The 15,040-nt window shown below is 48.3% G+C and overlaps 1 protein-coding gene across 4 annotated transcripts; it reads right to left on the reverse strand.

Moving 5' to 3' along the window:
• Nucleotides 1-9,147: 9,147 nt before the first annotated feature.
• On the reverse strand, nucleotides 9,148-15,013 carry LOC119951211 (gastrula zinc finger protein XlCGF57.1-like). 4 transcript variants are annotated; one of them, XM_038774244.1, is made up of 4 exons: nucleotides 14,726-15,013; nucleotides 14,220-14,305; nucleotides 12,106-13,631; nucleotides 9,148-10,566 (listed from the first exon to the last, which is right to left on the reverse strand). In XM_038774244.1, the coding sequence occupies exons 3-4, from the start codon at nucleotides 13,269-13,271 to the stop codon at nucleotides 10,518-10,520; spliced, it is 1,215 nt and encodes a 404-aa protein (XP_038630172.1). In that variant the 5' UTR covers nucleotides 13,272-13,631; nucleotides 14,220-14,305; nucleotides 14,726-15,013; the 3' UTR covers nucleotides 9,148-10,517. The 4 variants fall into 4 exon arrangements, with proteins under 4 accessions (XP_038630172.1, XP_038630171.1, XP_038630173.1 ...); XM_038774243.1 differs by having other exon boundaries at nucleotides 14,220-14,340; XM_038774245.1 differs by lacking the exon at nucleotides 14,220-14,305.
• Between the last annotated feature and the right edge of the window lie 27 nt (nucleotides 15,014-15,040).

Raw genomic sequence — 15,040 nt, forward strand, 5'->3', positions numbered from 1 at the left:
GGATTAGTGAGACATCGATTGGGAATTGATCCAATCAATGCATGGAAGGTAAAGCCCGCCCCGAAAAGGCACGGACATTGGGGACCACTATAAAGATAGACCCCCACACATGGTCCTGTCTGTTGTTTCTGCTCCGGCTCCGCTGTTGACTCCGTTGCTGTTGTATCCTGACTCCGACTCCAGCCTCCAGATCCTGTCTTCCATCACCAGCCGTTGAGCACCAGCCATCGTTCAGTAAGTCCCAAAACGACGCTCGCTACGTGAACTTATACAGTACTCGTCTAATAACGAACAGAAGGTACAGCCCAGAAAGGAACAAAGGCCTTGTCCCCTGACCTTGCTGGTTCCCACTTAGATAAGTATTTAGTCGTTTAATAGTAGAAATAGGTATTAGTCTTTAGCGTGTGCATGCGTATTTATTATATTTGTATAATAAATATTGATCGTTGGAACTTACTAATCGGTGTATAGTCTTATTACTTTGAACCTGACCGTGAGATACTTGTGAGGTGTTTATATACGAAACCTGGCGACTCCGAGCTGAAATTACACATACAGAGCCTAGCAGTGTTAAGCACACGGCCTTTAAACGGAGGCGTGTTAATACACTCCAATAAACGCGTATTACACTCAAGTAAAACGTGCAACACCGTTGATGAACTCTTAGTGAACTCAGGCTGACTCTGGCCAAGGGTATTTATACAGCAGCACTAGGGGGAGGAGTCGTGGGCAGAGCCAAGGGTGGAGCCCAGTACAAGTTCCTGAGTACTCCCAGAGCTACTCCCCCTAGTGGTTGGATAACGCTACTGCGCTTACAAAGACAGTGTGAATTATCATATCACATATATTACATTCACCACAGCTACTTTATATATTTCCAGCCATGCAGTCATTACAACAGAGTAGTCTGTTCAGTAACTCGAATTCATGCTGAAGATCAATTCAGTCAGTCCCATTCTTGATTTGATTTAGATTTACCGAGGTACAGTGAAAATTATTGCCCAGGCAGATCAGTCCATACATGAAAAACATAGGACATACGATAAATACACAATGTAAATACATAGATATCGACATCAAGTGAAGCACACGGAGTGTAGTGCTACACAGTGGAGAAGATGTGTGGAGAGATCAGTTCAGTCCCTAAGAGGGTCATTCAGGAGTCTGGTAACAGCGGGGAAGAAGCTATTTTTCAATCTGTTAGTGCGTGTCCTCAGACTTTTGTATCTCCTGCCCGATAGAAGAGGTTGGAAGAGAGAATAACCCAGGTGGAAGGGGTCTTTGATTATGCTGCCTGCTTTCCCAAAGCAGCTGGAGGTGTAGATGGGAGTGAGTGGATGGGAGGTAGGTTCGTGTACGACTCTCTGTCGTTTCTTAAGGTCTTGGGATGAGCAGTTGCCATACCAGGCTGTGATGCAGTCAGATAGGATGCTTTCTATGGTGCATTTGTAGAAGTTGGTAAGAGTCAATGTGGACATGCTGAATTTCATGAGTTTTCTGAGGAAGTATAGGCGCTGTGTGCTTTCTTGGTCGTCGCGTCATTGTGGGTGGACCAGGACAGGTTGTTAGTGATGTGCACACCTCGGAATTTGAAGCTGTCAATCATCCCCAGCTCGGCCCTGTTAATGCAGACAGGGTAGTGTACAATACTTTGCTTCCTGAAGTCAATGACCAGCTCCTTTGTTTTGCTAGCATTGAGGGAGAGATTGTTGTTGTTACACCACGCCACCTAGGTTCTCTATCTTCCTCCTGTATTGTGACTGATCGTTGTTTGAGATCCAATCAACTATGGTCGTGTTATCAGCAAACTTGTAAATGAAGTTGGAGCCACGTTTTGCCACAGAGTCGTGTGTGTGTATAGGGAGTACAGTAGCTTTGCGGAGCCCCGGTATTGAGGACTATCGTGGAGGAGGTGTTGTAGTTTATCCTTACTGATTGTGGTGCATGGGTCAGGAAGTCGAGGATCCAGTTGCAGAGGGAGGAGCCAAGACCGAGGTTTTGGAGTTTTGATCTGAGCTTGGCTGGGATTATGGTGTTGAAGGCAGAGTTGTGGTCCATGAATAGGAGTCTGATGTAGGAGTCCTTGATGTCAAGATGCTCCAGGGATGAGTGTAGGGCCAGGGAGATGGTATCTGCTGTGGACCGGTTGTGGCGGTATGCAAATTGCAGTGGATCAAGGCATTCTGGGAGTATGGAGTTGATGTGCCTCATGGCCAACCTCTCAAAGCACATCATAATGATCGATGTCAAGGTCACTGGATGGTAGTCGCTGAGGCACATTACCTGGTTCTTATTTGGCACCGGTATGATGGTGGTCTTCTTGAAGCAGGTGGGGACCTCGGAATGGACTAGGGAGAGGTTGAAGGTGTCAGCGAACACACCCACCAGTTGGTCTGCGCAGGCTCTGAGTGCACGACCAGGGACTCCGTCAGGACCTGTTGCTTTCCGAGGGTTCACTTTCAAGAAGGCCGATCTGACTTCAGAAGCTGTGACGGTGGGTATGGGTGTGTCCGAGGCTGTGGGGCAGTTGACAGCGGTTTGTTTGTTTCCTGCTCGAAACGAGCATAGAATGCAATCAGTTCATCAGGTAGGGCTGCGCTGTTGCCGGAGATCTATTCGGCTTGGCTTTGTGGCCCATTGCATTGTTTAAGCCTTGCCACAACCGACAAGAGTCTGTGTCGTCCGTCTGCGACTCTAGCTTCTTCTGCTATTGTCTCTTGCCGTCCCTGATAGAGATGAAAGACTTGCTATTGGAGGGGCGGTTCGCAGATTTGGAGGATTTAGGGGGGGATGTTTGGGGTCCCGAATTGGAGGAGGAGCTGGGGATGCCGCTGGAGGAGGGGTTGTGGTGTTAGGTTGTGCGGAGGGTGAAGGCCTCAACCTCGTGTGCGAGGCTGGGGTTGATGCAGCTAAAGGTACACAGAGGGCACCCGACCAAGTCGAGGATGAGCCGGTTGTTTGAGGGGGTGGAGGATATTTGTGAGCGGTGTGGGGAGGAGCCCAGCCAATTACATTCACATGTTCCAAGTCCTGCCCGAAGCTGGGAGACATTTTGGAGGTTGTTCTTCAGCACCATGTCAACCATCTTGCATGTGGATTTAGAGCACAGTTCCCTGGGAGCCGTATTCAGGGTGTCGGACATGCCGGAGTTGCAGAAAAGAGGGGGGCAGATATTTTAGCCTTTGCCTCGTGTGGTAGTATGACTAGAGGTGCTAGGGTACCTGGGAGTGTGAGCTGCTATTGGTGGAGAAGGCTCGCTGCTCATTGGCCCAAGTGTTGCTTTCTCATTGGTCAAGACGAAGATAGCTCCGCCCACGAGGTGGAGTATAAGAACCCGTGTTTCCCAGCAGCCATCCTTCTTTCTGTACTCGAGCTGCTGGGGAAACATCTTGTAGATTAAAGCCTTCGATTCGGACTACTCCTTAGTTTCTGTGGTTATTGATCGCGCGTCACCTCGTTGATCGCTCGCAGGCGGGTTCTGTTGGGGTGGAGATTAGTTTCTCAATCCCCGTCTTGGGTGTGGCTGGAGATTTAATGGAGTTCTTGCACTTGGAAAAGGTGAAATCTGCTCTGAGAGGGTGGGGGGGGGGGGGGGGGGGGGGGGGGTGAGGGTTTCATAAGAGATGGGGGGCGCGATTCTCCGACCCCCACGCCAGGTGGGAGGATCGCAAGAGTGCCGGGAGAATCACGCCACGCCGCCCTGGCACCCCCCGTGATTCTCCCACCCCCCCCCCCCAAATGGTGTGTCGCGTTTTGCGACAGGCCGCTTGGAGAATCACCGCTCGCCGTTTCTAACGGCGACCGGCCATTCTCCGAGCGGCCAGCCGAACCCGACCGGTTCACGCTGGCGCCAACCACACCTGGTCACTGCCGGCATGAACATCGCGCAACCGCTGCATATGAAAATGAAATGAAAATGAAAAATGAAATGAAAATGGCTCATTGTCACGAGTAGGCTTCAATGAAGTTACTGTGAAAAGCCCCTAGTCACCACATTCCGGCGCCTGTCCGGGGAGGCTGGTATGGGAATCGAACCGTGCTGCTGGCCTGCTTGGTCTGCTTTAAAAGCCAGCGATTTAGCCGAGTGAGCTAAACCAGCCCCTGTGGGGCCTGTGGGGAGGCAGAGGGAGGATCGAGCGCCACGGGCGTGCTCAGGACGTGTCTGGCCCGCTATCGGTGCCCACCGATCATCGGGCCGGCGTCTCTAAAAGACGCACTCTTCTCCCTCCGCCGACCCGCAAGATCAAGCCGCCATGTCTTGCGGGGCAGCGGAGGGGAATACGGTAACCGCGCATGCGCGGGTTGGCGCTGGCCAACCACCGCATGCGCGGGTGACGTCACTTAGACGCCGCCGGCCACGTCATTCAGGCCGCGCCGCTTTGACGCAAGCGTCAAGGCCCGGCACGCGAAATTCACGCACCGCCGCTCCTAGCCCCTTTGGGGGGGGGGGGGGGGGAGAGAATAGGGGGCGAGCAGCGGCCTCCACGCCGGAGTGAAACACTCCGGGTTTCACTCCGGCGTCGGCTGTTTGTCTCCCGATGGGAGAATTTCGCCCGGGGTTTGTTTCTACCACATTTCAAGGAGCTGGTTACCATCAACTGCTAGGGGGTAGGGGAGGGGGCAAGCTGGAGTGGGTGGTTGGGGTGTGGGGTGGTGGTTTGGCGTTTTGTGTGGATTTGACTTTGTAATGTTAGTGTTTTAAATGTTAAAATGTTAACAATTTGAATAAAAATACTTTTTAAAAAATCTACCGTTTTGTTGTACAGCTGATGGTACATGTAAAAGGATATATGCACATGTACTCACTGCCTGCATGAAGAATTTTGGGACATGAGGCAGTGACCCTGCCTCTGTGGATCAGCATCCATTACTGCTTCAGGAGAATTGGGCGGGTGAATATCGGGTACAGGAGAGTGAGAATGGAGAGAGAGTGAGAGTGAGAAAGGAGAGAGAGAGAGAGAGAGTGAGAAAGGAGAGAGAGCTTACGTTTAAGGAATGAGAGAGCAATGAATGTTCCATAGCACTCGAATTGTCTGTTCTACCCAGTACTGGCTGTGATGAATTTTGTAAACTCCTTTTACAGAATATCAGAGGGGGGGGGGGGGGGGGGGGGGGGGGGGGGGGTTGCAGACAGGAATCTGAGACCGAACATCATGCCAAGATCTGGCAGTCACTCAATTCATCAGGACCTGAATGCTATCAGTGTTTAAATGTGGAGAAATGTTTGTCTGTTCTGTCTGCTTCAGAAGAGTTTGAACATCAGTGTGACGGGAAAAGCACCGAGACACACACACACACACTCGAGTGAGAGTGTTCCAGCTTTAACCAGTTACACAGCTTGAAAAAACATTACCCTTTGGAGCATGGGTTTTTTGTGTGCGGATACCTCCATTCATTGTTGAACATGGAGAGACACAAGGACACCTGCACCATTGGGAAACCCTGGGAATGTGGGAAGAGACTCCTTTCCCCATCAAGGCGAGAAATACATGAATGCAGTCACACTGGGGAGACCTTACACCTGCTCCCTGCACGGTAAGCGATTCACTCAATCCTCCAACCCGCAGAATACCACTCACATCGAGGCGAGACACTTTAAATGCTCTGACTGTGGGAGTGATGATCCACCAGCGCATTCACTCTGAGGAGAGACCGTTCAGTTGCTCTCACTGCGCAAAGAGCTTTAGAACCTCATCCAACCTGATGGAACACGAGCGAGGTCACACCGGGGAGAGCCCGTTCACCTCCTGCGTGTGTGCGGGAAGGGATTTGTTCAGTCAACCCACCTGCTGAGACACCAGCGAGTTCACAAGTGATGACTGGGGTTGGACTCTGCTGTTATTGCTGCTGTTAATCACACCCAGGACTGAACCATGTTCATTCTGACACTTGGTGAAGTGGGAGGGTCAGAGGGTTTCTCTCTGCTGGACTCAGTAAGGGGGCTAAAGAGAACGGCACCAGGAATGAGGGACTTCAGTTAGTTGGAGAGACTGGAGCAGCTGAAATTGTTCTCTTCTGACCATCGAGTCATTCGGGAAGAGAGGGAGGCCATTCAACCCATTGATCCCATGCTGGACTGGCCAGTCTCACCACTTTGCTTCCAGTGGGCTGATGCTCTTTGAGCCTGGGAGAGCACATTTCCACTGAAATGATCCACAGAAGCTGATGAAGGACATTTATTTCATCCTGGACAGTAAATAGTGTTTTTCTCTCACTGCAGGAAGATCTAAAATAAATACATTGGCTGGATTCTCCGATTCTAGGGCTATGTCCCCAGGCCAGTGTGGGAACGGTGCTGTGTTCCGGTAGAATAAATGGTGCAGAACGGCCACCAATTCCCGCTTTGCCGGGAGGCGAGTCCAGTCCGGGGGGGGGAATGTAGGCCGCAGGCAATGTCCTGTGGCCGTTGATACGTGGCGCGGTGTACCCCTAGAGTACACCGCTTTGGAGGGGGGGCGGAGCAGCACCAAAACAGCGCCGCCCCCGATGTGGTCGGAATCGGGTATTCTCCGGCCGAACGCCGAACGAGATTTTTCGGAGTCGCCGACTGGAGATTGTCTCTGTTCCATTGAGTCTACATCACAGGGCCAGGCCAGTCGGCTCAGTTGGTCTGTGTCAGTATTGATGCTCCACATGAGCCTCCACCCACCCCTCTTCATCTCCCCCATCAGCATCTCCTTCTATTCCTTTCTCCCTCATGTCTGTATCCAGCTTCCCCTTCAATGTATTCATGCTGTTCACCTCAACCACTCGCTGGATTGGATTGGATTTGTTTATTGTCACGTTACCGAGGTACAGTGAAAAGTATTTTTCTGCAAGCAGCTCAACAGATCATTCAGTGCATGGAAGAAAAGGGGAGTGAGTTCCACATTCTCACCACTCGCTAGGTAAAGAGTTTCTCATGAAATCCCTATTGGATTATTGAATCCCTTCCTCATCCTAAAGACTTCCCTCAGGTCACCCTTCAGTCTTCTCTTTTCTGGAGAAAAGCAGCCCCAGCCTTTCCTGAGGGTGAAATGCTCTCAGTTCTGGTATTATTCTTGTGAATCTTTGTTACACCTTCTCCAGTGCCTCTATTTCCTTTTTCTAAATGGAGATGACAAATGTTGACAGTGCTCCCAGTGTAGCCTAACCCTGGCTCTAAACAAGTTGAACATAACCTCCCTGCTTTTCAATTCTATCCCCCTGGAATGGAACCTTATATATGGGCTTTGGGGAAGTCGTGACGTTCTTAGAGGGGGTCGTTTCAATACCGGACCGGACCCCAAATCGCAACTTTTGTGAGGATACCGGACAAGAATCCCAAACAATTTTTGGGATTGTGAGGAAAGGATACTTCACCGCAGGAGTCATGACTCTGACCAACAAGAGTCTTTTTTGTTAAAACAAACTTTAATTCAAACACAGAATTAAGCACATTTACATCAAAGAAACAGCTTTGCAATTAACTAATAGTTCTTAAAGAAAAGGAAAAACTTTAACTCACCGTCTACACCTGCCACTATATATATTCCCATAGAGCTACTAATACAGTTCAAAATCCACTCGTAAATAAAGTTAGCAATCAGGGTAACTTGCTGTTCTCTGCAGACCTTTAGAGAGAGATCCTTTCAGGACCAACCTGAAAATCCTTCTGTCTTGTCAGATTCAAACTCTATGGCAACACGGCAAAGATTACAGGCAGACCCAGCTCCTCCCATTAATTACAACATCTGTACCTCACGTAACTGTCCCATGACCTGCTTAGCTAGGACTAAACACCACTCCCTCATAAATTATCTACACTCCAGGGAATATCCTTTCTACAAACAATATTCCATTAGCCATCTGTATGCAAACAACTAAATGGTTAGAATCAATGATTACCTCACCTTTATGACTCCTTAATCACATCTTTAGCAGACATACTGTCTGTATGTATCTTAACAACAAGGTTTTTAACAACATTTTGACAACAAATTATAAAATACAACAATTTCCTACATTCATCAAAGGATGCAGCGGATATTTACGAGACTGGCACCAGGGAAGAGGGACTTATTTTGTTGGACAGACTGCAGTGGCTGAAATTGTTCTCCTCATCAATTATAGAGTCATTAGAGCCGAGATAGGCCATTCAGCCCATCGAGTCCGATGTGGGGGATGAAGTGGCTTGCTCAGCCATCTCGGAGGGCAGTTCAGAGTCAACCACATTGCTGAGGATCTGAAGTCACAAGTAGGCCAGACCAGGTAAGCATGGCAGATTTCCATCGCTTTTTAAAAAATTTATTTAAAATTTAGATTACCCAATTATTTTTTCCAATTATGGGGCAATTTAGCGTGGCCAATCCACCTACCGTGCACATCTTTGGGTTGTGGGGGCCAAACTCACGCAAACACGGGAAGAATGTGCAAACTCCACACGGTCAGTGACCCAGAGCCAGGATTCGAACCTGGGACCTCAGCGCCGTGAGGCAGTTGGGCTAATCCACTGCGCCACGGTGCTGCCCAGATTTCCTTCTCGAACGGACATCAGTGAATCAGATGGATTTTTACAACTATCGACAATGCTTTCATGGTCATCGACTTAAATTCCAGATTTTTTTGTGACTTCAAATCTCACCATCTGCCGAACCCGGATCCCTATTGCATTACCCTGGGTCTCTGGATTACTGGTCTGGCTATTGTTTTCCCAGATGTGTTTTGTGAGAGATGAAGTCACTATAGCCGATAAGTGAGCTGTTTTCGAGTTGTTTCCTTTACGTCCTGTACTTTCCCACTAACTTGCAGACAAAACAGCTGTAACTGTACTGTGTATAACTGTGTGTTATTGTAACTACTCCTTGAGATGCTTCGGTTCTCTGAAGCATTCCCTGCATGTTTGTAATAAAGATTCCCAAACTTTAACCAACTCTGGACTCCGAGTGGCATTTGTCCCACAACGGGCAGCACGGTAGCATGGTGGTTAGCATAAATGCTTCACAGCTCCAGGGTCCCAGGTTCGATTCCCGGCTGGGGCACTATCTGTGCGGAGTCTGCACGTCCTCCCCGTGTGTGCGTGGGTTTCCTCTGGGTGCTCCGGTTTCCTCCCACAGTCCAAAGATGTGCAGGTTAGGTGGATTGGCCATGCTAAATTGCCCGTAGTGTCCTAAAAAAAGTAAGGTTAAGGGGGGGGTTGTTGGGTTACGGGTATAGGGTGGATACAGGGGTTTGAGTAGGGTGATCATGGCTCGGCACAACATCGAGGGCCAAAGGGCCTGTTCTGTGCTGTACTGTTCTATGTTCTAACAACCTGGTGCCAGGAACAGGATCCACCGAGGGGCAGCACTGTGGCTGCCTCACAAGGCCGAGGACACAAGTTCAATCCCAGCCCCGAGTCACTGTCAGTGTGGAGTTTGCACATTGTCTTACAACCCTCACAACACAAAGATGAGCAGGGTTGGTGGATTGGCCACGCTAAATTGCCCCTAAATTGTAAAAAAAAATGTAAAAAAGTAACAGGAATCCATTGGCAGCTCTGATTAAAGGAAAGTCCCCGTGGACAGCAGATACCGGGGTGAGTATTGTTTGTTTTATACCACCCGTGTTTAGTTCAGTCTGACTGACCACTGGGGCCTCCTCGGAACCTCAGGGATCTGTTTCTGGTCTGTTTCTTTGACATCCATTCAATGTAATTTCAATAACTGGAACATTTCAGGCAGTGAATTGTCGGTTTTACACCAACAATATGTTTGGGGGCGATGCTGAGGTCCCCGTGACTGAGAGGGTTTTGTAGCTGCCGACAAATGAGGGGATAAAGCTGTATGGGAGGCTAAACAGAAAGAGTTAGGCAGTTGGAGAGAGTTTGGTGTGTGTTCAGAGGTCCCAGATAGGGGTGAGCCTGCATCATCACATCAATGGATCTGCACAGAAAAGATCCAACCGGATGGAACATATAAGATCAAGGTGAGGTTAGTGGCTCAGGGATTTGAAGAACCCTTAGGAGATAAAAAGGGCAGAGTGCATTCTCCCCGTGTTTGCGTGGGTTTCGCCCGCACAACCCAAAAAATGTGCAGGCTCGGTGGATTGGCCGTGCTAAATTGCCCCTTAATTGAAAAAAATGAAATGGGTACTCTAAATATTTTTTTCAAACGTCAAAGTGGACTCGTCCACAGTGGGAAAGGTCATTTTGAACTTTCTTTGGCCCTTCTCACAACATTTTTTCCAGAATGTAAGTCAAGAAACATAAAATTTGCATTTGTGTTGTGGGTCACCTCTAGGGGGCAGTGTTTCTACAACCACCTAAGATGGTGCCCGATGTAGAAGGAAAACATCAGAAAAATACAAAATGGAGAAATGTGAGCTGAAATTTCCATCTATGTGTGAGCTGAAGAATATAGAATGGATTGTTTTTAGTGATGCCTCTCCCTGGCAGGAACCTGTCTCAGTGTCTGTACACCGAGTGATGTTTAAACATCTCTTTCAGCAGAAGAACAGACAATCCTTCCAGGTCGATGATATTCAGCTCTCAATAATCGAGAGACTGCCAGATCTTGACGTCAAGTTTGCTTTGAGATTTCGGTCTGTAAAGCCTCTCCTTTCGATATACTGTGTAAAAAGAAATTTACAAAAGACATCACTGTCAGTACAGGATAGAAATTCAGAACAGACAATTCTAGTTTCTCTGGAACATTCTTTCCTCTCTCATTCCCCAAAAGGTGTAATTCTCCATCCCACACACTCTCCCTCCATTCTCACCCTCCTGTATCTAATATTCACCCTCCCAATTCTCCTGAAGGTGCTGATTCAGGCTGATTGACAGATCCCTGCTCACTGCTTCCTTAATAATAATCGCTTATTGTCACAAGTCGGCTTCAATGAAGTTACTGTGAAAAACCCCTGGTCGCCACATTCCGCCGCCTGTTCGGGGAGGCCGGTACGGGAATTGAACCCGTGCTGCTGGCCTTGTTTTGCATTTCAAGCCAGCTGTTTAGCCCACTGTGCTAAACCAGCCCCTTCCTGTCCTGGACACAGAGATCTGAAAATCTTCATGCAGACTGCTGGTCTAAACACATATAGATGTCTTAACATTTATTGAATTAGTATTACTTGGGTAGCATGGTGGTTAGCATAAATGCTTCACAGCTCCAGGGTCCCAGGTTCGATTCCCGGCTGGGTCACTGTCTGTGTGGAGTCTGCACGTCCTCCCCCTGTGTGCGTGGGTTTCCTCCGGGTGCTCCGGTTTCCTCCCACAGTCCAAAGATGTGCGGGTTAGGTGGATTGGCCATGCTAAATTGCCCGTAGTGTCCTAATAAAAGTAAGGTTAAGGGGGGGGGGGTTGTTGGGTTATGGGTATAGGGTGGATACGTGGGTTTGAGTAGGGTGATCATGGCTCGGCACAACATTGAGGGCCGAAGGGCCTGTTCTGTGCTGTACTGTTCTATGTTCTAAAGGGAAAGGTAAAGTCACCATAGTCCCAGATGACCAGAGGCTGCTTTCTCCTTTGACAGGGAGAACGAACTGGTGGTGGTTGAACCTGAGCATCACCACACCTCAGGGGAGGGGCAAAATTAGGGAGGCCCAGCCTTCATGGATAACTTGAATAGAGGAAAGAATATTTCTTGGTAGCTCATGACCGGGAAGCCGCTGCTTTTGAGGGTGGTGGAAGTGGAGATGATCAATAATTTCTAAATAAAAGAGGATTTGAAGGAAATAAACTTTCATGGGAACAGGGAGATAAAGCGGAATGAGACTGGCTGGATTGCTTTACAGAGTCGACATGGGCTTGAGTTACTGAATGGACTCCTTCTGTGCTACAATGACTCTAAAATATATAATGTAGCTACAGGACTATATTACAAAACTAGAAATGATAAAATATTACTTTAATATAAAATCTAAAATAATATATTTAATACATATATCTAATCTGTTCCATATAACACTGGACATATATATTAATTTACAGTCCCCTTCAATGTCAGCCATCTCCTGGGGAAAGCAGCCCTTTAATAGTGAACATTAGGAAAGAGACCATCCTTTTAGCCAGACAAATAAATGTGTCAAGTTGAGGAAGTGAAGGGTATCAGAATGAACATGGTTCAATCCTGGATGTCATTAACAGCAACAATAGCAGCAGAATCTCACCCATGTAATCGCTGGTGTGTCTGCAGGTTGGACAACTGATTGAATCCCTTCCCACACTCCGAGCAGGTGAACGGCCTCTCGCCAGTGTGAACTCGCTGGTGCCTCTGCAGGTGTGATGAATGAATGAATCCTTTCCCACACACGGAGCAGGTGAACGGTCTCTCCCCAGTGTGAATCCGCTGGTGTGTCAGGAAGTTGAATGAATTAGAGAATCCCTTCCCACACTGAGAGCAGGTGAACGGTCTCTCCCCAGTGTGAACTCGCTGATGTGTCCGCAGGGTGGATGAATCACTGAATCTCTTCCCACACACAGTGCAGGAGAATGGCCTCTCCCCGGTATGAATTCGCTGGTGTGTCTTCAGATTGGAAGACGTTTTAAACCTCTTTGCACAGTGGGAGCAGCTGAACGGTCTCTCCTCAGTGTGAATGTGTAGATGAGCCATCAGTTCCCGAGAGCTTTTGAAATCCCTCCCACAGTCAGAGCATTTAAAGGGTCTCTCATTGGTGTGAGTGATGTGGTGGGTCAGCAAGTTGGCTGACCGAGTGAATCGTTTCCCACACACGGAGCAGCTGAATGGCCTCTCCCCGGTGTGAATTGGTTGGTGTCTCTGCAGGCCTGCTAATCGAGTGAATCCCTTCCCACACACAGAGCAGGTGAATGGTCTCTCCCCGGTGTGGACTCGCTGGTGTAGCAGCAGGTTGGCTGACTGAATGAAATTCTTCCCACACACAGAGCATTTGAACGGCTTCTCACCAGTGTGAACTCGCTGATGCATCAACAGGGTAGATGACTGAGCAAATCCCTTCCCACACTGAGAGCAGATGAACGGCCTCTCCCCAGAGTGAATTCGCTCGTGTCTCAGCAGGTTGGCTGACTGAATGAATCCCTTCCCACACTGAGAGCAGATGAACGGCCTCTCCACAGAGTGAATTCGCTGATGTCTCAGCAGGTTGGATGAATCACTGAATCCTTTCCCACATTGAGAGCAGGTGAACGGTCTCTCCCCAGTCTGAACTTGCTGGTGTGCCTGCAGCTGCCATGAATCACTAAACCCTTTCTCGCACTTGTCGGGTATTTCCCCGGTCTGATCAGGATGACGAGCTCCCACTTCAGACAGGCATCTTAAACCGTTCCCACAATCACCATATCCCCACAGTTTCTCCATGCTGCAGGTATCCTTGTGTCTTTCCAGGTTCAACGATATGTTGAAACTTCACCCGCACACAAAACACATTAAGTATTTTTGCCCACTGTGAATGGTGTGATGTTTTTTCAGGCTGTGTAACTGGTGAAAGCTCTTTCCACAGTCAGTGCTCTGGAACACTCTCACTCGGGTGTGTGTGTCTCGGTGCTTTTCCAGTCACACTGATGTTTAAAATGTTTTTGTGCTGACAGATCGGGCAAACACTTCTCCTTCTAGATTCAAAGGCCGATGATATTCAAGTCCCAAGGAATCGAGTGACTGTCAGATCAAGACGTGATGTTCAGTTTGTTTTCCGTTTACAAATTCTCACATTCTGATATTCTGGGAAAGGAGTTTACAAAAATCACCGTCAGTACAGGATAGAAATTCAGAACACACAATTCTAGTTTCTATGGAATATTCTTAATTCTCATTCCCCAAAGGTCATCCATGACTCTCCATCTCCCTCCATCCTGACTCTGCTGTTCCAAACATACACCCTCCCATTTCTCCTGATGGAGCGATTCATGATGATCAACATGTTAATCCTTCATTTCAAGGACATAAAGAACTGAAATTATTTGTCCAGGCTGCTTGTAACTTGGTCTGGCCTACATGTGACTCCAGACCCACAGCAATGTGGTCTACTCGTAACTGCCCCCTCAAGAGCAATTAGGGATGGGCAATAAATGCTGGCACAGCCAGCGATGCCCATGTTCCATGAACAAATAAAAAAAATCATTTAACTATAAATATAAGTGTATTGAAATTCAGTGACAGACTATGTCTATGAAATAGACTGGGAGGAGGATGTGAAGAATATTTTGAAAGAGCGCAGTCATAACATGGAACTCTGCCTATCAGATTGGTGGTAGGAGACAAATGATTTCAACGTGACATTGGATGTGTACTTAAAGGAAATAAACTTACTGATGAACAGGGACATAGAAGGGATACTGAGAAATTGATCCAGAGATTCGGTGCAGTCTCCAATTGCCAAATCGACTCCTCCCATGCTGTAATGGCCCAATAAAGTTAAATATATACAGACCTACAATAAAAAAACTAATTGTACTTTATTACAGAACAATAAATACATATCTAATCTGTACAATATAACAACATTGTCTCTGTCTGATATTAATTTACTGTCCCCTTAAATGTCAACCATCTCCTGGGGAAACCAGCCCTTAAATTGTGAACATTAGGAAAGAGACCATCCCTTTTAGCCAGACAAAAAAATGTCAAGCTGAGGGAACAAAGGATGTCAATGTCTTTAAGAGAGAGAGAGAGAGACAGATACCTGGGCCAAGCTTTGCAGAGTCTGCACCCTCCCTGGATTCACTTCCTTTCCCTTCAGTTGCTGCAAGTGACCAATTGAAGGTGAGAATGGAAAAAGAAATGGAAAGGGGGAGAAAAGAAAGTGTTTTACTCACAGATGTTGCAGACGGGAGGAGGTTTCAGTCTGTGTGAAGCTCACCCTCACAAAGCCCGCGCTGTGATTGGCTGGAGAAGGGGAGTCCTTCCGGTTTCCAATTCCTCCCATTGGTTAATCCACAGTCGGAAGGTCAGCGGGCGTGGGCTCCCCGCGCACATGCGCATCTGGCGCTAACCTTTGCACATTTGGCGCTCACCCTTGCACATGCGCAGTCCCGGGCTGGGGGGGGAGATCACCGAGCGGCTTCTGGCTCTGGCCGGAGCTGTGAGCGGAGTGTCTGCAAACCTTGTCTGGGGGGGGGGGGGGGGGAAGG

The sequence above is a fragment of the Scyliorhinus canicula genome, chromosome 17, assembly GCF_902713615.1.
Source record: "Scyliorhinus canicula chromosome 17, sScyCan1.1, whole genome shotgun sequence".
Lineage (NCBI taxonomy): Eukaryota > Metazoa > Chordata > Chondrichthyes > Carcharhiniformes > Scyliorhinidae > Scyliorhinus > Scyliorhinus canicula.

What these genes read in the sequence shown, in the direction of transcription:
- LOC119951211 (XM_038774245.1), bottom strand. Translation starts at nt 13,271, where the DNA reads ATGGAGAAACTGTGGGGATATGGTGATTGTGGGAACGGTTTAAGATGC. An exon ending in ACACACCAGCGATTACATGG is followed by an intron (nt 10,567 to 12,105) that starts GTGAGATTCTGC and finishes CTTTTTACACAG; the next exon opens with TATATCGAAAGGAGAGGCTT.